This window comes from Seriola dumerili, unplaced genomic scaffold, assembly GCF_002260705.1.
Source record: "Seriola dumerili isolate Sdu_G_001 unplaced genomic scaffold, Sdu_1.0 BDQW01000068.1, whole genome shotgun sequence".
In the NCBI taxonomy this organism is placed as follows: Eukaryota; Metazoa; Chordata; class Actinopteri; order Carangiformes; family Carangidae; genus Seriola; species Seriola dumerili.
In genome coordinates, this window is record NW_019174323.1 from 1,133,754 (window position 1) to 1,157,490 (window position 23,737).

At 40.9% G+C, this 23,737-nt stretch overlaps 3 protein-coding genes across 5 annotated transcripts; all 3 read right to left on the reverse strand.

Annotated features, from left to right (window-relative positions):
- Positions 1-2,290: 2,290 nt before the first annotated feature.
- On the reverse strand, positions 2,291-12,601 carry nploc4 (NPL4 homolog, ubiquitin recognition factor). Its single transcript, XM_022743060.1, has 17 exons — positions 12,439-12,601; positions 11,657-11,737; positions 9,537-9,646; positions 8,850-9,080; positions 8,709-8,757; positions 8,498-8,592; positions 8,280-8,403; positions 7,948-8,127; positions 7,687-7,773; positions 6,943-7,014; positions 6,724-6,850; positions 5,220-5,380; positions 4,919-4,990; positions 4,722-4,814; positions 4,176-4,292; positions 3,714-3,816; positions 2,291-2,998 (listed from the first exon to the last, which is right to left on the reverse strand). Exons 1-17 carry the CDS (start codon positions 12,451-12,453, stop codon positions 2,838-2,840), a joined length of 1,878 nt encoding a protein of 625 aa, XP_022598781.1. The 5' UTR covers positions 12,454-12,601; the 3' UTR covers positions 2,291-2,837.
- A 1,447-nt stretch (positions 12,602-14,048) lies between these two features.
- On the reverse strand, positions 14,049-17,140 carry pde6g (phosphodiesterase 6G). Of its 2 annotated transcripts, none has more exons than XM_022743504.1 (4): positions 17,055-17,140; positions 15,359-15,561; positions 15,233-15,273; positions 14,049-15,138 (listed from the first exon to the last, which is right to left on the reverse strand). In XM_022743504.1, exons 2-4 carry the CDS (start codon positions 15,502-15,504, stop codon positions 15,062-15,064), a joined length of 264 nt encoding a protein of 87 aa, XP_022599225.1. In that variant the 5' UTR covers positions 15,505-15,561; positions 17,055-17,140; the 3' UTR covers positions 14,049-15,061. The 2 variants fall into 2 exon arrangements, with proteins under 2 accessions (XP_022599225.1, XP_022599226.1); XM_022743505.1 differs by having other exon boundaries at positions 15,359-15,593.
- Positions 17,141-20,101: 2,961 nt separating this feature from the next.
- Positions 20,102-23,468, reverse strand: oxld1 (oxidoreductase like domain containing 1). 2 transcript variants are annotated; one of them, XM_022743144.1, is made up of 2 exons: positions 23,270-23,468; positions 20,102-21,934 (listed from the first exon to the last, which is right to left on the reverse strand). In XM_022743144.1, exons 1-2 carry the CDS (start codon positions 23,318-23,320, stop codon positions 21,533-21,535), a joined length of 453 nt encoding a protein of 150 aa, XP_022598865.1. In that variant the 5' UTR covers positions 23,321-23,468; the 3' UTR covers positions 20,102-21,532. The 2 variants fall into 2 exon arrangements, with proteins under 2 accessions (XP_022598865.1, XP_022598864.1); XM_022743143.1 differs by having other exon boundaries at positions 23,259-23,468.
- Between the last annotated feature and the right edge of the window lie 269 nt (positions 23,469-23,737).

Here is a 23,737-nt window from a genome sequence, read left to right on the forward strand (position 1 = left end):
AATTTTGAGTCTGAAGACTATTTATACACTATAGATTTAACCTGAGCAGATGGTCGACAAATCAGAGACAGTATCTGCAGGAGTTCTTTGTTGTTGTTTTTTTTTTTTTTATTTTGTTTCAAATCCAGGTGAACAGCATACAACTTTCAGGGTCCTCAGTCAGCTCAGTGGAAAGTGAGGACCTGCAGTAACTCCAAGAGCATGCTTGCTCAGCAAACGGCCCCTGAATCAATACAAAAGGAAAAGGTCACTGCCATCCCTTAGCATGACATCAGATAAATCGNAAAAAAAAAAACTAAATACCTCAAAGTCAACATGAGAGTAGTGATTAAAAAGTTTAGGGAAAGCTGTCAGTTTGTTTCAGTCAGCATCAAACAGATCCAGGACGTGGATTAAAAGAGATTCTAGATCAGCGAGGAGGGTTCTCGTGATGGAATTATGGGAAATGTGCAGTTTGTTAGCTTTTTGTTTTAGCATCATTAGCTTTTGTATTAAAGAACTTTTTAAAAACCTGTCGTATTTATTCTCTAATTTTATAGGAGCACCAGAAAAACTGTTGAGACATTCAAGTCATGCAAATTCATTTTGGTCACATACCTCAAACACTATGAGCTTTAAAACCGGCTTTTCATATACTCTTTGAGAAGTTGCTGAGCTTCTATGTGTGGACACTTCAACAACGAACCCAAACCCTTGATCCAGGCACCTCCCCAGCTCTGAGAAGGTCCCTGCTCTCTGCTGCGAGTGGACCACATCAGTGAGGTCTGATTTTGTTGAATGGGTTCAGGTTAGAAAACTTAATGATGTGCAACCAGAACAGAACTTTCATGACTTCAATGATCCCTTTTGAAGAATTGGTCCCGATATTAGTCTCAAGAAAAAAGTGATAAGAACCAGTTTTAACCAACTATCCCGATATGCCTTCTAGTGACTGTATATGTAAAAGGGTTAGTTCACCAAAATTATTTAAAAAAAAAAAAAACAAACAAACAAACATTTTCCTTCTTACATTAGTGGCATCCGTCTTTTATTTGTCGAGGTTTTGACAGGTTTAATTCCCTGATATTTCTGCCTCTTTATCTAGACAAGTCTCTGCCTATGCCTAAAATTTCATTCACCTCCACTGTTCTAGTTTGGAAGCAGAAATTTCAGCATAGCTAAACACAGCTAGAGGTATGTGAGAATAATTAGGGTGAACTGACCCTTTACGCCTTTAGGAGAGTGAAGTGCTTTTCACATTGATTTCAGGTTCAGCTCCCTCTACACCTCTGACACCTGCAGCTCTGCAAAGTGGAGAAAACCTCAGTCTAGTATCATCCATGTCTCCCCTTCTGCTGGAAGCAGCTTGAAACTACACAGAGTAATTATTGGCAGAACCAATCACAGACAAGGTGTTTTTTTTGTTTTGTTTTGTTTTTTTGTTTTTTTTAAACGCTGCCCATTGTGATCCCGCCTGCCGATGTACGGCGCAGACATCAGATGAACTCAGCGATATGTTAGGCATCTTTTTCTCCCCGTGTTGACCTGTGACCTCTTGCACTCAGAGCAGCAAAGTCTTTGAAGGCTCAGGGATGGGGAAAAACCCACAGTGGGCCCTCCCCCCCCCCATCAGTGGAGGAAAACTGGTTATGGTCTGGCTCCTTTGGATCAGCGCCAGCAAGAAAACAAAACGAGGAGAACCACAGGTGGGGAGTGACCGAGAGCAAAGTGGCGAGCACCAGTTGTTTCTAGAAGCACCTCACGGCGAATACAGTGCGAGTCAGTAATAATAATAATGATGATGATGATGATGATAATGATGATGGATGTAGGCCTAGGGCGTTTTATCAGGGACAGAACGGAGCTGATAAAAGAAGCTACATATTGTGCCTGCTCAAGTTCAAACCACCAAATCCAAAAGCTACAACTCCAACAAACCAGTGAGAGATGTTCAGGAACCACTTCATCACCAGCAGCAGCACACGTTACGTCTGCAGCCAGTGGAGGAAGATGTGTTATGGGTGAGTAGCTTTTTGCATCTGCATCTTTTCAAATCTGGGGCTTATTTCCAAACATTTTTAAAGTTATTTAATACTGAAAATAAACTCTCTGCTTAGGCGGAATAACTCTGGAGCTCTTAAGTGTTTTCAGGTCCAGGATTGACCAATGATTGTACTTTAAGGGGCTTGTCAAAGAGACCAAGACCTATAAAAACCTGACTGAGCAGAGTCCACGCTGAAGATTCAAAATTTTAAGGTATAGCTACAATCAGATAAAAAAAAAGAAAAACAAAAAAAGACGCTTAATTAAATAACAGTATCATTCCTCAAATGTATTTATACACAGCAAGATTTTCCAGAAGACGTGGTGAGAGTGAGAGGGGCACTGATGTGAGAGAATGTCCAAACACTCAAGTCTTTGCTGTTGTCCTGAGTCACAACAGGATATATTTGAGCCATGGAGGGGGGCGGGTGATTATTTCAGGGCGGTGGTAGGTTGAGGGAACAGAGCCTCAGCCAAAAGTGCTTTACTTAAACGTACCCTGCCACTCACCAGAGCCGCTGTGAGGAGGGATACAAGGAAAAAAAAAAAAAAAAAAAAACAGTCTGCTTTTATTTTATTTACTCAATGAATTGGATGTAAACAAGTGCATCTCTCTGCACGTCACAGCAGCCTGTGAGATGGGAAGGACAGAGGCTTCAACGTGAGGCGAAAGAAAACTAGACAGGGCATCCAAATCTCGCAGCCGGTCCTGGTGCAGTGATGTCATTGGCGAGTTAAGAGGAGGGCTGGGCAGGACTGTGTAAGATCAGGGCGCGGGGCACGGAAGCAGGGTGGAGGGTGAGTGGATTGGGGGTTTAACTGCGGGGCAGGCTGCACATTTCACAGTGCTCTGTGCCAGGCTGGTTCATGAAGGTGCAGTGGAGGCAGGACCACATGGCTGAGGAGGTGGCAGGGACTGAGGGGCCACCCATGGCCCCGTAACCCAGAGAGCTGGAGGGCTGCCCACCCACCGTACCTGGAAGGACAGGAGAGGGATTACACGGTATAAGGAGGGCAACTAATGAAGATTCTTATTATGTATTAACCTATTGATTCATTTTTCAATTAACACCTTCTATAGAGAGTCTATAATTTAAGATCTACAACCAAAGAGTAGCTTGACATATACCCCCCCGTAAAATAACAGTCGTTTTTACAGATTAAACAAACACAATATAAGACGTTAGTCAGTAAGCTTTATCTTTGAATAGAGCCAGGCTAGCTGTTTCCCTTTGTTTCCAGTCTTTGTGCTAAGCTAAACTAAACTGCTGCTGGCTGTAGTAAATTAACCATGGCATGAGATTCATATCAACCTTCTAATATACTTCTCTGCAAGAAAGTGAATAAGCCCAAACTGTCCTATTCCTTTAAGACACTGAATGTAGCGAGCTGTAATCCACAGAAGTACATTTTTTCTTAATAACTCAATTTTCAGGATATAATTGTTCTACACATTATGTAAAAACAAAACCCAATTAATCAATTAATTAATCAAATTTATAAGATTTATTACGGAGCACCATGACCAAAAGTTCAAAACCCCAAGCTATTTGAGTACGGTATTTAACAGAGAAAATCATCAAATTGCTGCATTTGAGACACTGAAACAGTGAATATTCAACACTCTGGCTTCATAACTGACTTAAATGATTAATAAATGATCAATTTCTCTGTGATCTGCAGTGACTTACTGCACAGCTGCTCGATGGTGGCCCACTGCTCTGACTTCTTCCAGGTCTGCGCCAGATCCTCATTAGAAGACTTCACTGCATCGAGTAGCAGCCCGATGCTGTCCTGCAACGACAAACACAAACTCTGATCTATCTACTCGACAGTGACGGATGCAGGACACTGGAGAGAAAAGCAAAAACACGTCTGGATTTTATAGAAGACATGCAACTCTGATTAGGCAGCTCATTATTGTCAAAATACACAAAAATAATGTTTATATCAAATACGCAAAATATTTGATCGTTGTAACAGGCCAGAGGCCAGTTTGAAAATCTAATGAGCATAAACAAAGGGCCTGAGTGAAAACATCCTCACACCAGTAACCACTTCCAGACTGAGGAAGAATGTGGCCGAATTCTAACATTACAAATGGAAAACAAATGGAAAAGCAGAGGAGAGGAGGCTTTGAAGTGTGGACTTACTCTCAGAGGCATGACTTCATTGGTGACGAGGAAGAGGAGCAGATGGAAGTCTGATACGATGTCCAGGAATGCCGTGGTGGTGCACTGGGACAGGTATGTTGCTAAACTGTGAAAGTCCTGCAGACACACAAATAAGAAGATGTATACCTTTGTTTAACCTCTGAAGGTCAGAGGTCAGAGGGTAGGTGAACCTAATTTTCCCAGGCTCTGAGCTGTGACTGGTCATGTCAGGTAGACATACAGGCAGATGTAAAAACAGGCTGCTGGAATTATGAGCTTCCCGTCTGACTTCAAGATAGCAACTGTCCCCCCTGTTTCCAATCTTTGTGTTTGGCTTAGCTAAACGTGCCATGTACTTCCCTCTACTAGACGTACACTGCTCTTCCCATCTGACTCTGGATCAGAGGACAAATATCAGATTGTTCCTTTACCGACAATATTCCACTGACTATTGTGTATTTGATAAGATCTTTTGGGCCATAATTTCCTCTCTTCATTGGGAGAGGTAAACAGGTTTAGAACAACAGAAGTCTAGAAATCGCTCACTTGAGTCTCTCCAAGGATATCACGGTTCTCAATGGGGAAGCGTTGTGTGGAGCAGAAGGTGTACTGAGGATCCTTTGGAAAAGTGTTGGTAATCTTTAAAGAGAAAAAAAAAAAAAAAAAATCAAACAGGTAAATAAACCAAATGCTGCACAAATGCATTCATGTGCTGATCATGTAAAACATCATATCCCACTCACATCTATGATGAGGTACTCCACAGGAAGAGGCCGCGCAAGAAACGTGACATCATTTCCAAATTTGTCTTTGTCCTGTTGGGGGGGTGGGGACAGGAAATCGATACGAAGGTCAGAGGCAAACAAAAATTTCAACATCTGGACCCAAACCTCTGGATGAACTGACTCCTAATGCCTGGCCCCAATCACAAAGTATTTGGATGTCATTAATCTGCTCGGATGGCAAGCAGCCATAATCATTTGTGTAATGATGTCACTGTGTATATATTATGCACAGACCGTTGCTACGCGTATGATATCTCACCTTGTAGAAGACGTCTGGTACATACTGCTCGGTGCTGGACTCTTTAGCGTAGCCCAGCTCAGGAGCGTCTTTGCAGGGCAGTAAGCACTCGTCTCGCACCAGAGCCATGCACTGGTTGGACACCTGGTATCCTTCAAAGTGCACCTGGTTATCTGGACCGCCTGCACACAGAGCGTAGAGATGGACAGATGTATTCGTTTGTAGAATGAGGAATGATCTCAATTTTAATTTACTTCACTTGTGACTGAATACCAGCTGCTGAGTAGAGTTATCTTCTACCCTGTTTGATTTGACAACAAACTTCGATAGAAACAGATGACTCAGTCTCTCATGAAGAAATATGCACCAATATTGTTGTTTTCACTTAATTTGTCTATAATATCTAAAAGCCACTATCAATTTAAGTGATGTCTTAAAGGTATTGGTATTATATGCAGTATTCAAGAAGTGATGATATGAGAGCAGCAGAAAATCCTCATTCGAGAAGGAAGAACATGTTTCGACCTTCAAAAACAACTGCAATAATTTATTACTTATCAAAAAGTTCATTAATCAGTGTGTCGATCAGCTAAATAACTGATTAACTGATTAATCAGCCACAGGCTTTAACTTTCTGTGGTTTCTTTTAACATGACTTCTGCAGTCAGGCCCCGTTAGTACAAGCAATACAAGCAAAGTCAGTGTCATAAAAGGAAATCAAGAAGAAGTTGTGCACACCACTACAACATTATCAAACTATTAAATCATTATGTCAGCGTCAGTGTGGAACGCTCAGTATCTGAAGCCTCTTCAGCTTCACACATGCAGCTCATTTGTAAACAGACGACGTCTTCCCACAAGGGAAAGTGAAACAGATGGACTTTGGCCTGGCTGGCATGAGATGTGGACCCATGACATCAGCTTTGGCTGCCAGCGCCTCATTAATGCAAATCAAGCGATGAGGTCACCACCACGCTTTATGCTTTTGTGCACTTGTGGGACAAATACAAGAGATCTGGTGAGTTTATAACAGAGCGAAGTGTAAACACTTGGCACTGAGCCAAAAATGTGGTCTCAGAGAGTATGTGGCTTGTATTACACCGTTACCCCGGCCTAAAAAAATTACTATGTACACTCTGTAGATACTTGAGAGGAATAGAAAAAAAAACAAAGACAAACACCTCAAAAGCCTGAGCTCCCTAGGCTGCAGCTAAGTGGCCAGGAAGAGGCGAATATACTTAATACCATGTGTCTTACAGTTACATATGTCTAGGCTTAAAGAGAAAGATTGTAAACAAAGTACATAAATATTGTTTTTGTTTTTGACAGGTGATGACTGAATTTAAACACACTACTCTATGTCATCTGTGAAATAAAAAAAACATGGAAAAGGAAAGACACTTTTCCATCTCCCCTGATCATTTTAGCTAACATTAACAAGTATTTACGAACCAGATGTTTTAAATTATAACATCAATTCGAACAGTTTGAAAGAAAAATATTTACTCTGTGAACAAAAACCCACCTGTTGCCACCACGGTCACAAATTTGGAGCCAAAGTGTCCGTCTCTCGAGAGTCTGCAGGGGTTTGAATGTTGATTCTGGAAGTATCCTGCTGTGATGCACTCCTCTGCGCTCAGGTAATGAGAGTCCTAGTAAAAGTGGTAACAGTGATAAAACATGGAGGAGATCAGCACATTACTCTAATGATCAGATCAGATGTTTGAGTGAGCTGCATCCTCACCTGGTTTCTCGTGTAGCGGACGGTGCCTATCCTCGTGTCCTCGGAGAGCAGGTCTGTGAAGATCCAGCCCACCTGAACATCAGAGAAGATAAGTTCATAAAATCAGATCAAATCAGAGTGAAATCATCTCCATGTGACAAAGGAAACTGCATCACAAACAGTGCAGAGGACAGAAGAGAAGAAAAAGTAAACGCTGTTCACACACACACACATGACCTGCATGTCATGACACAATCTTTTTCCTTTGTATCAGCAGATTTACGGCATGGGTGAAATATGGGAGGTGTTTTCATGATTACTCTCTGAAGCTTCAGGAATTCAGAGAATGAAGGAATCAATCTCAACAAGTGAAAAGCAAAAACCTAGATGGTCAAATGTTACTGGCAGTAAATGGTGAATGAACCAGGTTTAGATTTGTCCATCCCCACTGAGGTAAACCAGCTTTCCATTAGACATCGTCAAGTTTAACAGACCAATAGAAAACAGTTTGATTTGCTTAAAAACATCTGGTTAAATTTATTTGCTGAACAACAAATCAATTTCTAATCAAAGGCTTCAATAATGAGGCCGCAAAACACCTTCACAGACAAACATAAATCTGTCTTGCATCTTCAAAGTTGGTCACACGACTGGAGAGCAACCTGCCATCACTCACTGTGGAAACAGGATTTTAAAAAAAACACCTTGTCTAAAGCTAAATACAGACACAGTGTCAAACAGCAGCCAGGAGGAAATAAAACCAACCTTGCACAAGCCTAGTTTGGCAGCAATTTCATCCACAGCTGCAGCTTTGGGATCCTCCAACAGTTCCAGGCTGTTCTGAGTGGCATTCTGTAACACAGCAAGGAGTGATGAGCGCACAACCCTCAAAAAGATTGGACTACAAGTATCAGTGTGTAAAAAAAATAGGAACAATATTCTCAAAAACAGAGACAGATTATACTGAAAATGCCAAGCAAGTGAGCAACAAGGAGAGAGAAGTGATGTTCAGTGAGAATCTCTCACCTGTGGGGGTTCGTAGATGGCAGCCACCTCAGCTCTGATGCCCAGAGGGATGTCTTTGTGCTCAGTGTACTTGCCGTACAAGTATCCCATCCTCTGACTGCCCGTCTTCCTCCAGAAGTCCAGGAAGCGGTCAGCGATGGTGTGGTTCTCAAACATGATGTTGTCCACGTGTCTGTATTTCTGAGAGAAGAACAGAACAGAACAGAATTCATGCAACAGCGTTTGGGATTCATTGTGCCTTGGGGCATCTTTAGACATGAGCTGAGGTTTCTTCAAGTTTGTGGCAGCTCTGGCTCCACAAATCACAGGGTTGGGGGGTTCAATTTCCATACCTGTCTGTTGAGTGTGATAGCACTGGGCTGGCACTTGGTGCAGATCCCCTCTGGCCAGGGAGGGTGGCCCTCACAGCCCGACTTGATTTTGCAGCTGATGTTCTCTAGAGCTGCAAACTTCCCTCTGCAGGAGGTGAAACTGTGTTAGAACCTGGAAAAAAAGGAATCTGTGAATTTCTACTGGAGAAATAAAAAAAAAAAAAACAGCAACTTCTCACTTATCAGCTCCACCGGTCAGCTTGCGAAGGTATGCGTGGAATGACATGTGCTTCACTGGTGGGTCGAGGTGATTCAGGTAGTCTTCATCAAAAGGCTGGAAAGGAAAGAAGCCAGAGCCGAAGTAAGTTGAGGCTAAAACAGTCACATTAATGGTGTTAGCATGAAGATCTTTCAGAGCAAGAAACTAAAAACATATATGAATGTTTTTACCTCTAATGGTACACAGTGCACACATTTTCCAAGGGCACCATGGCGACATCTGTAACAAGAAGATGACGGTCATTGATCTGAGATCTGTATTCAAATACAAATCACTGGCATCGAAAAACAACACGTGGGTCTCTCTCTTACAGCTGTGGATCTTTGTTCCTGTAGATCTTGCCTTCCTGCTTGGCCAGATACTGATCGATCTCATCCTCCTGGACGTGAGGTGCCGAGAAGGAGCGAGGGAGCATGGAGGACGATGAAGAAGATGAAGAGACAGATGGTAGCGATGACGATGTGTGTGGGGTGGCCGTGTCCATCACCTCACCGGATGAAGTGGAGGATCCTGAAGGGAACAGAAACAGCATGTCGCCATGCCTAAAGAAAATAAAGAGAAACAAGATGAATAAATATGTAAAGAATATGGACAAAAAATTAAAACAATTTACTAAGAGTTACTAAATTCTGATACATGAATGAATGTGGAATAACCAGCTGCATTTAAATACATGTGACTTTTACTCAATTACCTTGTAAGAACATTAACTTTTTGTATTGGTTTTTGGTGGAATGGCATATTTGAATATCACAGGTGTGGAGCCACGATCAATATCTCAACCTGAGGTATGAGCAAAATGTGTAACAGAGATTTCTGTTTTGAAGCAGATTTTAGCAGCAACAAGAAAGATAAAAAAAACAAAAACACAGACAATCAGTTTTACTTTATCAGGGGCTTGCAAACTGAAAAACTGACTTTTTAAAATTCTGAATCTCACCCTGATTGTTTGAGGAGTAAAATCTACAGTGCAATGATGACAATTTGCTTTTACTTACTTGATCTTGAGCAGGCTGAGGGTTTTGTTCTGGGAGAAGATCTCTCCGGTCTTGTTGCGGTTCAGGTAAACAGAAAACCCATTGGAATTGAACCCAAACTCTTTGGCCACCTGTCGGAGACATGGGCGTAGTTTGCTGATTAGAATGAGTAACAACATTGTGTCATACAGCTGTATGCACATATCCTAAAATAAGAATTCCACTAACTCAGTACACCATGAAATGGTCTTGATGTTGAGTCTTAAATGAGTCTGAGCTTGTTATCGCGCAACATTTGCTCTTCCTCTGAATCCATTCAGGAGACAATTCAGATCAACACATGCCAGTTAAAGAGATGTGCATGTTAATGGTGTCCACTCACGACGGAAGTCACCAGATCAAAGCAGATTAACAAAGAGCCTCTTGGAACGAGAGAGTCACAGCTTGTGAGAACACCTCTTATGGTTGTTGCACAGTGAGCCAAACTCAGCTATTAAGAGCAGTCTGAGCAGGAGGAGAACGCCATGGCACTTAAACATCCCATCACATAACCTGCAGCCTGATGCTGATGGGTGGCCTGTGCTCCATCACTCGAGGTTTACTGAATTCAGAATCCATTAGTGACCTTTTGATCGGTACAGCGGACTCAAGACAGCACAGGTACCTTGGCATTAAAAGTGAACTCATTTTGGCACTTATTACAGGAAATGCACCGATTCCAATAAAACTAAACCGCCAGACTGAATTTTTTAATTCATCTTCAAGGTTGGTAAAACTAAGCAGAGAACAGTCCGAGGTTCTTTGAGCATAAAATCATTAAAGGAACACAGTGTAAGATGTTACCACTGTATGCTGGGTGAAACTGTATGAGACAGAATATCACTTGATGCTCCTTTTTATTCTGTCTCAGCTGCAGAAATATAAGCTGCAGGGCTCAGACTGTCTCTGCCCTCACTGCCTCATACCCGCTTTCCACTCCACCCATCACTGGCAGCACATCAGCAGGGAATGAAAACTACTCCGTCCATTGATCTGCAGGCTACACCGTCCTGCCTTAACACGGATACATGCATATTTAATGAGCTGCTGCTGGAATGGTCCGCTGTGACTGTTCTGCTCGAATATGCTTCTATTTTAGGTTTTTCCAAATCCAATGACTCAAATTAATTTGTGGTTATTTTGGGGTGTGAATAGAGGTCAGATGGAAGAAAACTAAGATGTTGTTCTTACAAACATATCCAAATTCAACACTTACTGTATATTAATTTATTCTGTGTGTTTATTATTCTGTTTCATATTGTGTGAGAGTGAAGCAAACAGCTGTGATGACAAGTGTACAAAGCAATGCGTCCACTACACTCCCTGAACACAAATTTCCCTGGCCTGCCACATGTCAATACTGGAAGTCAGCAGTGTAGGACTGACCTGCTCTGGTACTTCCTGCACAGCTTCATGCATAAATGAACAATGACCCGACACAAGCAAAAACGCAGGCAAACACAAGGGCACTTTGTGACAAAAATGTATAAATAGTGCTTGTGCTCGGGTGCAGGTATACAACACATTAAAGCCGTGGAGTACATGTTTCCTGCATGAAGACGGTATCTGTTCTACAGAAATGGACCCAAGAATTCAGAGTTAGACTTCTAACACTGTGATTACATATGAGGTCAAAAAATAAAAGAGAGTGGTGGAATAATGGTGCTATGATAAATTATACATCTTCCAGTCCAAATACACACTGTGCTTTAACATGTACATATCATTATCAAGCAAGCTGCACAAGCTCTACACAACTCATTCAATATTTATTCCAGCACTCTGCACTACTGTATTTTTGTTTTACTTTTTCATTGTTGCTATATATACAGATCCATTTTTCAACCTACTTGTTGGTACATAATAGCTAAATATGTATATCTATTAATCATCGTTCAGCCTTGTTGTCCTTGTTTTCAGCTGTATGTATTTCTATCTATCTATCTATCTATCTATCTATCTATCTATCTATCTATCTATCTATCTATCTATCAATCAATCAAACATTGTTGTTGGACATGAGTGTGCTGATTCTGAAGTTGATGCATGTGTGCATTTGACATTATGTATGACCTGTTCTGGCTGTTTCACACACACAGTACCTTCTTCAAAAAAGCAGCAGCAGTCTCCCTTTTGGTGGAGGGAATTTTCTTCATCCCATCTGGGGACTGTACCCTGATGATCTAATGAGACAAAAACAAACAAAAGACCAAATGAAACATCAGACATCAAAAATGCTTTTAGTGGTCTGGAAAGTTCGTGAATAACATGGACCTAATACAGATTCAAAATGACTTCCCCAACACCTGTCAACCACAACAAGGGAGCTAACCCCCCTCTCTCTGTCTTTACAGTGGTGTCAGTGTCAGGACATTATGACAACGATGACAGTGCAAAAAAGTAATGTTAACGTTAGCTTATGAGCCTCCACTTTAAACCAAGCAGCTTTACTATTAACACACGAAGACGTTGGCTTTGAACAACACATCGTTAGCTGAATCTGTCATACTGTGGGGGCAATAAAAATATCACTTTTAGTGAATCAACAACACCTTGGCTTCCATTACATCCACCGAGAATATTCCAGCTAATGTTTGGCTAATGAGCTAAACACGCTACACAATGGTCAAGAATTTTTTACTCCTGAAATTGTGCCGGTTATGTGGCATCCCCGTTTGCAAACAATGCCTCTTTTTATTCGAATGTCGCCAGCTAACCAAAGAGCTAAGATTAGCCGGCTAGCTAAACAGGCCCTAGTCACTCTTTGCTAATGATAGCCAGCTAACGTTAGCGACCAAGCTAATTCTGCTGCCTCATCACTCCGGACTTCGGCTAAGAGGCTAGCTAACAGGTTAGCATGAGCACAACCTGCTGTTATACTTACAATGTTGTCTGCCATGTCGCTCGGGTGAGTTCTCCCGACTGATATCGCCGTGTTAGTCGACAGACACACTAGATTAAAAAAATCACGTAGCGTTACTGTCTATGTCAACGAAACTCCATCCCACAACTCAAACACCGGGTGTTACAGACATTGGTGTCCGACCGTTTCCCACCGGTCCCACACCGAAGCGACCACGGCAGAAACAGGGTTTTTTATTTAAGAGCTGAAAACACACGTTCCTCTTTTTTCTTTACTCTTGAAAGTGCTAGAATATTTCCACTCCCATGCTGAACAGTAACAGTTAAGAAAGCCATATTGTATTGCCAGTATATGTATATATGTATACATATATATATACTGTATATATACATATATATACATATATGTGTGTGTGTGTGTGTGTGTGTGTGTGTGTGTGTGTGTGTGTGTGTGTGTGTATATATATGTATATGTATATGTATACACATATTGTGTGTATACATATACACTGTGTTTAATCCGATTAGCCCAAATAAGACACACAGGACATTGTGTCAGGTGCTGTTCAGTATTAGGTGGTTTTTGGGTCTATAATAGTCATTTATAGTGTAGGCCTTTATTTCACTCATGTTTCTCAGGCCCCTTTTTTGTATTACATGACTGTTGTAAATCAACGATGTGTAACTATGTGACAACTTTGTTACTTGGCCATTTTGGTCAGGTCTCTCTTGTAAAAGAGACAATATTTGTATAATGATTAGACAAAATAAGAATATTAAAATCTATTTTAGGCCAATGGAGGAGTTTTATGTTTATAAACTTAAAGTCTAAATCCCCCTTTTCTTAGTAATGTATATTACACGTATCAAACCAGTTGCAATGATCTTAAAAAGTTCATATCACCCAACCACCGTATGAAAGCACTAATAATAAAACCCCAAATGTTATCACTTTATCAATGTGTGTATAGGTATGCACATGTATGTATGTGTGCATTTGTTTTAACTTGAAGCCTAAACTCACTATCAGATGACTCACTCCCACTCTGAGGAATGGTTTGATAAATGAATAATCCACCGTTTCTATTTTTCTCTTTTTATGCTTTATTATTATTGCTATTATTATTATTTTCCTCATCCTGTAGAGAGGACAAAGCTCCATTACACATCTCTTCTGGTCTGTACTTAAACATCCATTCCACTCATCCCTCTGCCATCTTTCGCTACTACAGTGCAATCGTTGGAGACATCATGTGAAGAAAAGGCTTTTATCATCAGGGCAAAATGACCAATGTCCTTGTTATTCAATTAGATTAGAAGAAATCTCAGAGCTAAAGTCAGGATCACAGAAATGATATCACAAGTTCAGAGGCTGAATGCAACTTGAAGCGTGAATGTATTGATCTTAAGTTTACAACAGACAACTGTCTAAACATGAACACGATGAAGGCTCAATGATGATGATGATGATGATAATGATTTTGATGATGATGATGACGATGAAAAGGACATAAATGTAATACTGAATGATGATGAAAGATAAAGGACGATGAGGATAAGATGTAAAATGTTCTATTCTAATGGATGATGCTAAAATAAAACACAAACAGAAACACACAGGGCAGCACAGTGTCATGTATGAGAATGAGAAATAAACATGTAATAAACATATTTTCATATACATTGATATTATACAAGGGAGATATACAAATAGAGGAGATATGACACTAATGTTAACACAAGTAAACCCATGGAAGATATGGGCTAAGATGGGTTGTTAGTGTGATCAAATGAAGAGCAACACACACTACTGCCCTTCCAGAGGTCATGTTTTTCTAGCCTTTTTTCCCTGAAAGTACTGACTCACATGTATCAAACACTAGCAGACTTTCACATGTTATGATGGTAGAAATTATAGAGGAAAATAAATGAACGAAAAGGTGAAGAACATTAATGTATCCTGGTGGAAATCATCAAAACAGAGGGAGAAGAGGGAAATCTGATGATGGATGATTAACATTATCCCACTGAAAAGTTACGCTCAGCAATGGCAAGCTGGTGTCTGGTCTCTACAGAATACAAGGTTGTTTTTTTTTTTTGTATGTTAAATGTTCGGCGTTGATGGATGAAGCCTCTGAGGTGGAGAAAGAGGCGCCGAGGCACGTGAAGCGGGAGCCCACCCCCGAAACTTCACGGGTCTGTCACTTAAACTCAATTTGAGGCTGCCTTGCTTGCGTAAGTTTCATGTTTTGTCCGTGAGAAGAATAGAAAAGAATAGGAAAGGAGAAGAAAAGGAGGATAGCGAGAGAAGAGAAGAGGATGCTGGGAAGGATTTTAGAGTGACAGTGCAGATCTAGTGACATCATGAGAATCAAAACAACAGATCCTAAACATGAGTAGATGCTGTGTGAGAACTGCAGAATCAGAAGAATAATCCAGTGTAAGAAGACAGAAAGTTGTTTTTTTTTTTTTTTGGATTTTTTTTTCTCTTTTTCCATTTTTTGTGTTTGTTACAGTTCATTGTGGTAGTTTGTTGTTTGGAATAGTTCCATGTAAAGAGAGGAGACGGAGCCTGAGGCAGATGGCTTGAAGTGCATGGATGTGGCCTGTAATCCTCAGGGGATTGCAGGGAGGTGCACGAAGGCTCAGATGATGCCGTACTGGGCCAGCTCATGCAGCTCCAGGTGATTGAAGGCCTCCCAGGGGCAAATGACAGTGATGTCTGCAAGAGAAGACGGAGATGTGAGGTCGTTCAGGCCCCTGCAGATCACAGAAACTGATATTAGGTTGCATTTTAAGATCTGAGGTGAACTCACCTGTGCCTAAGCCCTCCATTCCAGGGATATCGTCACCAAAGCTGCAAAGAAAAAATGGATTACACACGATAACTTATTATTATTTCTCAACCTCTAATGAAAACGTGTAAATTATTTAAGGCATACCCCTGGATTCCCTTCTTTGGAGGCTTGCTCTTGAACTGACGGGTCTGCCTCTGCTTGAACTTGGGGGGCCCCTTGCGTGGAGTGGCGGGGCCCCCGGTGACACGGGTGGCCGACTTGATCTCGGTTTTGGGCGGCTCGAGATTCATTGTGCGCAGTTATGGTTCAGAGACACCTCTCTGAAGTGTAGTCGTGGTGGTGATAACCTTTATTTTCAGGGAAAGAGAAAGAAAAAAGTCTGGGAATTCATCCAGACCAATGTATCACATGAAAAGATGGAGGTAAAGGGCCATTTCCTCCCAGTTTTTCTCTGTAAATCCCATTTATGTGCAGCAAGGTGTTTTCTAAAATCCGCTATTTAACCATCAATTTCATGTAAAAGTTGCGTACAGCCTCTGTCACCTCTGTCTGACATTACAGGCCTTAATCCTCTCACTGATCTGACGAGCACCAGCCAGGATTTACACTCATATTTCCCAGTGATTGAATGTCTGAGGTGGACTACCTTGTAGCCTGTTCTGTGAGGATGACCCAATTTCCCATAATCCCAGGCTCAAGTTAATAAGTACTCCCCTCCTCTCTCTGTTTCAAGCCGGCCGTCCACACGTAATCTTGTTAGAGCAAGGACAGCAAGGCAGATATGCTGAGAGTGCACTGAGGGTCTAAATGATCAATCCGCTCACCGTGTCCCAGAGACAGTGATTGAGCTGAACAGGTCTTAACAACGAGGTGGTCATACAGTATTTCTCTGATCACAGCATGAACATGAAGAATGTGGCCATCACAGCCTAATAAACTTTGGTCATACTCTACATATAGAATGTATGGTGGCTTTATATCAAAATATGATTGGTCTCTCCACTCCACTGTCCATTTTACCTGTTTGCAGGTGATGCTGCATCCACTCAGTCACTCTTGAAATATGTTAAAAGCTTTAGTGTTACGAATCTGTTTACATCAGCACCAACACTCTGTACAATAAACAACAGCCAGCTCAAATCACTAAGAGAACCAAACAACTGACATCAGGTGAGAACAGCATCAGAACACCTGACTGAAAAATGTTCCACTGAGGTACAACGGATAGTTGCACTGTTGTCAGATCTGTATGGTACTGATTATGTTCACACTGTAGACATTTTCCAAACTTAAAACAGACTTATCCATTATATTGTTGTTGTTGTTGTTGTTAAAGAATAAATTCCTTATTTCCTGACTGGTCCACATTGTATCTGTCATCACTGCACTATCGTTCAAAGCCTGATGGAAGTCAATGTTGTAAAACAATCTGTTGTATTGTAATAAATCACAAGACACAACACAAGTCATCAAGCAGTGACTTATTTTCATATGTGGAATCACATTATGATCAGCTAAAATTTAAAAAGGAACAAAAAATGTTCTAAGGCCTAATTATCTATTTTTTTTTTAATCTTCTCTTGAGATCTGAATCACATTTTCAAGAGAGTTCCATCTGTTGTTACCTTTACTTGATTCTGCATTGATTTCCATCTTTTCAGTCAGATCATTTCTGCAGCTCAAGAGGTGATAATGGAAATATTCATAATATCCATTGACTTCCATGCAGCTCCAGAATAGTCCCAAATGGTGATAAATGATAAATCCCAAATATGTCAGTCATAGTGATGGTGGTGGTGGTGGTGGTGGTGGTGGTGGTGCGGTGTGGCGGTCTACTCACCGGCTGCTTGGGTGAAGGACAGCCAGACGAGTGGGTGCAAGTGCAGCACAGGTCTGTCTAGCAAATGAGTTGGAGTTCTATGCTAGGCTCGCTGTGAGGGCCACTCGGGGCTTAGGGCCCCTCTTATATGCTGAGCCCTGCAGAAGATTATGAGCGCGCCGCCTCCTGCTCTAATGTCAACACTCCACATGTTTCGGGGTTTTGGTCAAAGAAGGTGAAAGTGTGTGAACGTCCAAAATTTTATCTTTGTGATGATGCGATGTTCACTGAGTCATCATGCAGCGTTGATCATTTTAAATGTGTGATGTCAGTTTTCAGTTTAAGTGTTGGTTTTAGATTCTGGTTGATGATTTGAAAAGTATTAGAATTAATACAAATAATTTATATACAATGACTTTTTGCACTTTATCCAGTATCTGTGATGAAACCAAGGATGTAAACTATTCATTTTGATGTTGTTCACTTTGTTTTCCCTCAGCATGATGGAGGCCTACTGTGACACGCATCTCCAGAACACTCAAGAAAACACCAAGCAAAGCTAATCAGATCACTGGATACTGGATACATGAGATAATACAGCCTGTTGATATAGATTATGGATGCAGCAGGACGCTTCCTGAAAGGCCTACCAGCCCACTCCCTCTCTGTTATGCAATCGTCTCACCATCTGCTTCAGACAAAACCTTCAAATCCTCCACCTGCAGAAGTCTCTTAGATCAACCTAATGTGTGTTTCAGTGTAATTACCTGCGGTGAGAGTGCTCTCCGTTTAACAGACAAGAGAATAATCCCACACCTGTGATATAAAATCACATCCCACACTCCAGAAATCAATCACTACACAGCCAATCAGGACTTCCTATTGATTAATCCATTTGGATTTAAAACTCGGACTTACAAGAGACAGATAAATTTTTTAAAAAGTATGGTGAAAATTAATGTAGCAAAAACTGAAATATCCCGTTTGAATGGGTCATTACCCCCCCTCCCAAAAAAAACAAACCAAACAAATAAAAAACCAAACAAAAACAAAATCCATACATTCTGATCCCCAGCTCGACAGCATCTGTCATTAGACCCTCTTTGTCTGATTAAAACCCACGTCACCAGAGCTTTTGATCATATCTCATGATCTTGATCCCCAATCTCTTTCCTTTATGTTCCTTCACTTTTGGTGTTTGAGTTTCACACTGCAGAACGATGTATGTTCACGATCATGTGTACAACGTACAACATTGCAACATTGGAGTATTGCAACATACTCCATCGGTTGAATATGCAACTTACACAAGTGTGATGTGGAAACTTAAAGTCAACTGAAATTTGACAGTTCAAAAAAGTCAGAGACATTTTCAGTCTGACAGTGACGTTTTAAATATTTTAATTTTCGTAGATTCTGGATTTTTCAACAGGTGAGAATGAGTGGATGTAATTATAATGTAGAATAGAGAAGATTTAATGTTATATGGACAAATCATATCAGACAAACAGAATTAAAGGGTTTGCTATTCATAGAGATTTAAAGTTCACTTCTGATGTTGGAAACAGAAGTTGACAAAATAATCTCACCACCAGGTCCATTTAGTAGCATTTTGACTGCTTCTGATGAATATCATGTGATATAATAAAAAGCTCAAGAACATAAAACATTATTGAATTCTTAGGTGTTAGAGAATTTATTCTTTATTCTTTAGAGAATTTTAAGTTGTTATGAACTGTCCTTGCTCAGTCATATTAAAATTGATTTGTCCCAGTTTCTTTCTTTTTTTTGAAGGGGGGGGGGGGGGGGGGTGGGGGGCGTGCAGCTTGTGGGGCTCACGGTTTGTCATCTCTTGCCTTGAGGGCGTGTCCTTCCAGCTGCTCCTGATGACCCCTAAGCTCTCAGCAGGAGGGCTCTCCCAGCTCTCTGTGCATTAGTGAGTGAATGTTCTCACTCGTATGACACACACCACATTATCTGATACAATATGCACAAGAAATCAAAATCTTTAGTTTAATATTAGATTGAATTTTGGGTGTATTATTAACTAAATGTCACTGAGTATAGTACAGTACAGTTATTTATAAAGGTTCAATTCCAGTCATCTCAGTGACCCGCAGAACTGAAATGACCCTGTATCTACAGTTTACTCATGTGATCAGGTGCAGCCTCAGGTTGGCAGAATATTACACACTGGCATGATGCAAAGTGACACATTGCAGTGGTGGTATGGGCAGTAATCTGCCTTGAGTTTGTTTCCATCACGTCACAGTCACTGCTCTGTGTATGATGAGTGAAACGCCTCGTTTGTAATCCGCTGTGTAACCCAGATCAAAGAAGAGGTGAGTGCTGTGCGGCTGGCAGAGCGTGTACAGGAGCTGCCCACTGGCTCCTGTGTAATCAGGATTTATACAGTGTCACTATTCCAGACTAGTGCTGACTCAGTCGGGGAGATCAGGGTCAGCGTCACCTCAGAACCTGTTCCTGCGAGATTGTGAGATGAACAAGGAGCAGACTGTGTTCACCTGCTGAGACCCAGCTGACTGAAAGACGTCATTCTAACATGGCAGGACTGAACATGCTCCGTCTGTGACATGATCCACCTGAAGAATCCTCCTTCATGCATACAAATCTTATTTAGTTCAATTGAAACTTTTTATATTATACATTTAAAATGCCAAAATTTACATTTAGATAGTCAATTGTTAACTTGTTTAAATATAATTTAAGTAGTGCAACCTTTGATTGATCTCTTAAAAGGCAACCTTCTTCTTCTTTACTTGTTTTTATTCAAGTGAAAACTATCTGAAAACTCCTATATTATAATTAAAGTAGATAAAGTCTGAGATCATGAAATGGAGCTGTTTGTTCTTGTTGGATGAATCCACATGATGATGAAATGATCAGGTTAAGAAGATAAGTCAAAATATTTCATCCTAATGAGAGTGGACGTATGGTTTTATGTGTATGTGGCGCTCCCTAGTGGCTTTTCCTGGTGCTGACGTGATGCCAAAGAAAACAGATCTCAGAACAGCTCTTTGAAAGAAAATTTATTTAACAAACACATCCTGAAAATAATTTTAAAATACATAATTTAAATATGCTTTAAATATAACGAAGCAAATGATCTGCAAACACTTACAAAATATACTTTTAACATATCAGTTCAAACTTCAACTGATAAATCACAGATCTTTGCAAATGTGCTTCATGAATAAAGGAACATGACAGTGAAACAGTGAATTACACCGATGAGTTAAGTGAATTTTTTCTAATGACATGAGCTGATATGTTAATTCTAAATCACACATACTGTACTAACGCCACACTTTCAGGAACAAACACTCCATGCTCCTTATGACCTAAAACAAAGACTAACTCATTCATTCCTGGAGTGGGACAGGTTGAGTTTGATGGTAACATTTTAGGATGAAATTTAGGGATTTTTTTTGGCATTGTTCATATCACTCATAATAAATGATGGGTGATTGTAGTCTTATAAAGCTTTGAAGCTCTGTTTCTATTTGTGCAGAAAAAAAAGTTTCAAAGCTTCAAACAAAGCAGATCCTTCACAAAACCTACAGTGGCTCCTCAAGACTCCAGTCTTATCGACCACTCAAAGCACTTTACACTACAAGCCACTTTCACCCATTCACACAGCGCTTTACTTTCACGCACACTCACACACCTTAGGCCCAAGAACACATCGACATGTGGAATAGAGGAGCCAGGGATTGAACCACTGAGCTTCTGATTAGTGGACGACCTGCCCTACATCCTCCTAGGAAATCATAAAATTCCACTGTGGACATTAATGGGTCAAATCTTTAATACTTTTGTACTTTTGTTTTGAGGCAATATGCTACAATAAAATAATTAATAATAAATTTCCACAAAGCCTAAATATAAAATACTTCTGTTGACACAAAATCTCTCTATATATTAAATATATATAAATAATAACTTATTGGTGTAGTTCAGCCTCAGTATCACTGTGTGCATCACCATGTTTCTTAATTATTCTCCTTCTCTTATCACACTAATGTCCATCACATTAGATCACAAAACTTTCCAAACTGAAAAACTGAATGAAGCTCTTTCTGAAGCTTCAAATGTCACCTATCACATGGTATTCTTCGTTAGATACAAACTCCAACACTGTGTTGAAACAGTGACTTCACAGGAGTGAAAGGAGCTCCGGAGCTCCAGAGTTCCAGCATCGTCTGCCCGCTTTTTAGTAATAATCATGTTGTACTCAGGAAGTTAATTGCTGAGATCTGACATCACTGAAAAGAGGTCTAACTGGTCAAGAACCAGGATCAGTCAGATAATCATACTGATAGGAATCATGGGCAAAGCTTCCATCATAAGAGAAGCTCGTGTTGATTTTCTGAAATGTTCTGCAGATATGAAATATACAACCAAAGGAGATGGAGGTGAAAATGTGGAGTGTGTTATAAAGTGCTTACACTCGAGGCCACTGGCAGTAAATACATCAGTCATGTCTTTTTCAACAGTCTAATCTCCATCTTTAAGTAGGTTTTAAGGTTCTCGTCGAGGACGTTCTCCTCAACAGCGGCGAGCGCCCGGTCGCCTCCGTCGTGGTAATACTCCAACAGCTGCTCCGCATGTTCGATCCACACACAGTTGTGACAGCCACTCATGCAGCAATACGTGGGAGCAGGCGGTGGACCCTGGTCAGGAGACCAAGCAGAGGTACTGCGGCTGGGTTCTGGTTCAGTGCACTCAGGGGAGTCAGTCAGCGTGGGAGGAGGAGGAGGAGGTGAATGTGGTCCAGTAGAGAGGCAGCGAGTGGTCCCTATGTACAGACCTCTCCTCCATAACTGCTGAGGGCAATGATAGAAACGATGTCTCATGTGCAGCAGGGACAGGATGCACAGCTGAAAAACAACAGAATATGTTGTATGATTAATCAATAATCAAAGTCTGAAAACATCTTTTTTACATGTAATTACTTCTTCCCTCTGTATTTCTAGATGGAGGAAGACATGGAGAATCTGAAATGAGGGAATCATTCAAACATGTAAAACTAGTGAAACAGGGACATGAAGAAAGACAGTGTGAGGAAAGAGACCAGACTGTTCACAAAGCTGTGACATCACTTGTTCTGCTGTAAGGAAAAACTTCAAAACATAATGTTGACAGCAGGAAAATCACAACTGTAAATGGTACAGCCCTGCTCCATTTAGATGTCACAGTATCATATATGAATGGGAAAGCAGAACAAATGACATGACCCGATACTAGCACTCCTACGTTGTTAACAGTGATCTTGTGTCTATCATATACAGTTCAGTCCGCATAAAACTGCTGCTTCTAAACAGTGACAATACAGTCCCACTTTCTGCCTCTTACATTATTACTAAATACTGGTTTAACTACTGACACTTTCATTGATGTTAAGATTCCAGTGTAATTATCACTGCAAGTTGTAAGATAGGTTCAGTTTTTTCAGTCAGTCTTAAAGCAGCTGCCTTTGTACACATTAAAAGCATTATTTGTTTACTTGTTTCCCTTGTCCCTTGACAAAACCCACAGTCCTTATTCTGTCGAAAAATACTTTGTGTACAGTGCTGTGCAAAACTATTTTCAGTGCAGTGATCCACGTTGCCCAGATCAGGGCTCTGTGAGGGCCACACCATCTCTGGCAGGACTCCTTGTTCTTCTGGTCTCTGGAGATAGATCTTTATGTCTCTGGCTGTGTGTTTGGGCTCATTGTCCAGCAGCAGAATGAACCTGGGACCAATCAGACGCCTCCATGATGGGATTGTGAGACGGATCTAATGTGCCTGAAACTTTTACACAGGGAGAGACGGCAGACAGATTTTGTACCTCGTGATAAGTCTTCAAAGACACTGTCTTACTGTCGTACAAATGATGATAACATGACAGATAGAAACCGTGACTTGGACTAACGAAGTCTAATCAAAGTACAAGGTGTGATTAAAAACTTACTAGTCTTGTCTGTGTGATACTGAGCTTCGGCCCAAAACTCAGCTAAATTAGCTAAAGTTAACAAAGCTACAAGCGGCTTTTCTCTGTCTTATAGATGACTGTGAAACACAATAGAGGCTCCCGTTGTTAAAACAGAAGAAACAATACGGGCTATTGTATATAAATACAACCAAGAGAGGCGAGTAAAGGAAAGGTTAGGTCAAAGTCAACGCCTGGGAATAATGAATGCTAATTTAGTAGCTTCCGTACCGTTAGCTTACCTTCTGTAAAGATACCGACGACCTCACTGCATTTACCCCCAAACACAGCATCGCCGGAGAACATACGGAGCCTGGTTATGTATCTGAATGATTCATTTACACGATATTGTACACTGCTTCTCCCTCCAGGTGTTGTATCCACCGTTATACTTGTCTTGCAAGCTCGTTGCGTCAATTCATTTCGTCCTGAACTATGACCTTTGTGTGTCGTTGTAAACAAAATAGTTCATTGGCCGACGGAAATGAAATCAAATGGCATTCTTTCTAAATTTTAACCAATAGAAAGCGCAGAACAGTTTGAGGGCGTGCCGTAAGAGACCGGCTGCATTTACGATCTCTGTCCAGCAGGTGTCAGTATTGCATACATATTTGCTATGTAAAGATGTACTAGAAAGAGGCAGGCTGCAATGAAGCCTGTACAAATATCACATCAAGCTATAAGGAGACAAACAACCCACACATTAAATT

Excerpts from the sequence above, each read along its gene's own strand:
- pde6g (XM_022743504.1), bottom strand. The coding sequence starts at position 15,504 with ATGAATCTCGAGCCGCCCAAAACCGAGATCAAGTCGGCCACCCGTGTC. Across the intron at positions 15,274-15,358 it reads CCAAAGAAGGGAATCCAGGG|CTTTGGTGACGATATCCCTG; the intron begins GTATGCCTTAAA and ends TTTTCTTTGCAG. Across the intron at positions 15,139-15,232 it reads AATGGAGGGCTTAGGCACAG|ACATCACTGTCATTTGCCCC; the intron begins GTGAGTTCACCT and ends CTTCTCTTGCAG.
- oxld1 (XM_022743143.1), bottom strand. The coding sequence starts at position 23,333 with ATGTTCTCCGGCGATGCTGTGTTTGGGGGTAAATGCAGTGAGGTCGTC. Across the intron at positions 21,935-23,258 it reads TTACAGAAGGTAAGCTAACG|CTGTGCATCCTGTCCCTGCT; the intron begins GTACGGAAGCTA and ends GTTGTTTTTCAG.
- nploc4 (XM_022743060.1), bottom strand. Across the intron at positions 8,758-8,849 it reads AGGAACAAAGATCCACAGCT|ATGTCGCCATGGTGCCCTTG; the intron begins GTAAGAGAGAGA and ends TTCTTGTTACAG. Across the intron at positions 2,999-3,713 it reads CACCATCGAGCAGCTGTGCA|GTACGGTGGGTGGGCAGCCC; the intron begins GTAAGTCACTGC and ends CTGTCCTTCCAG.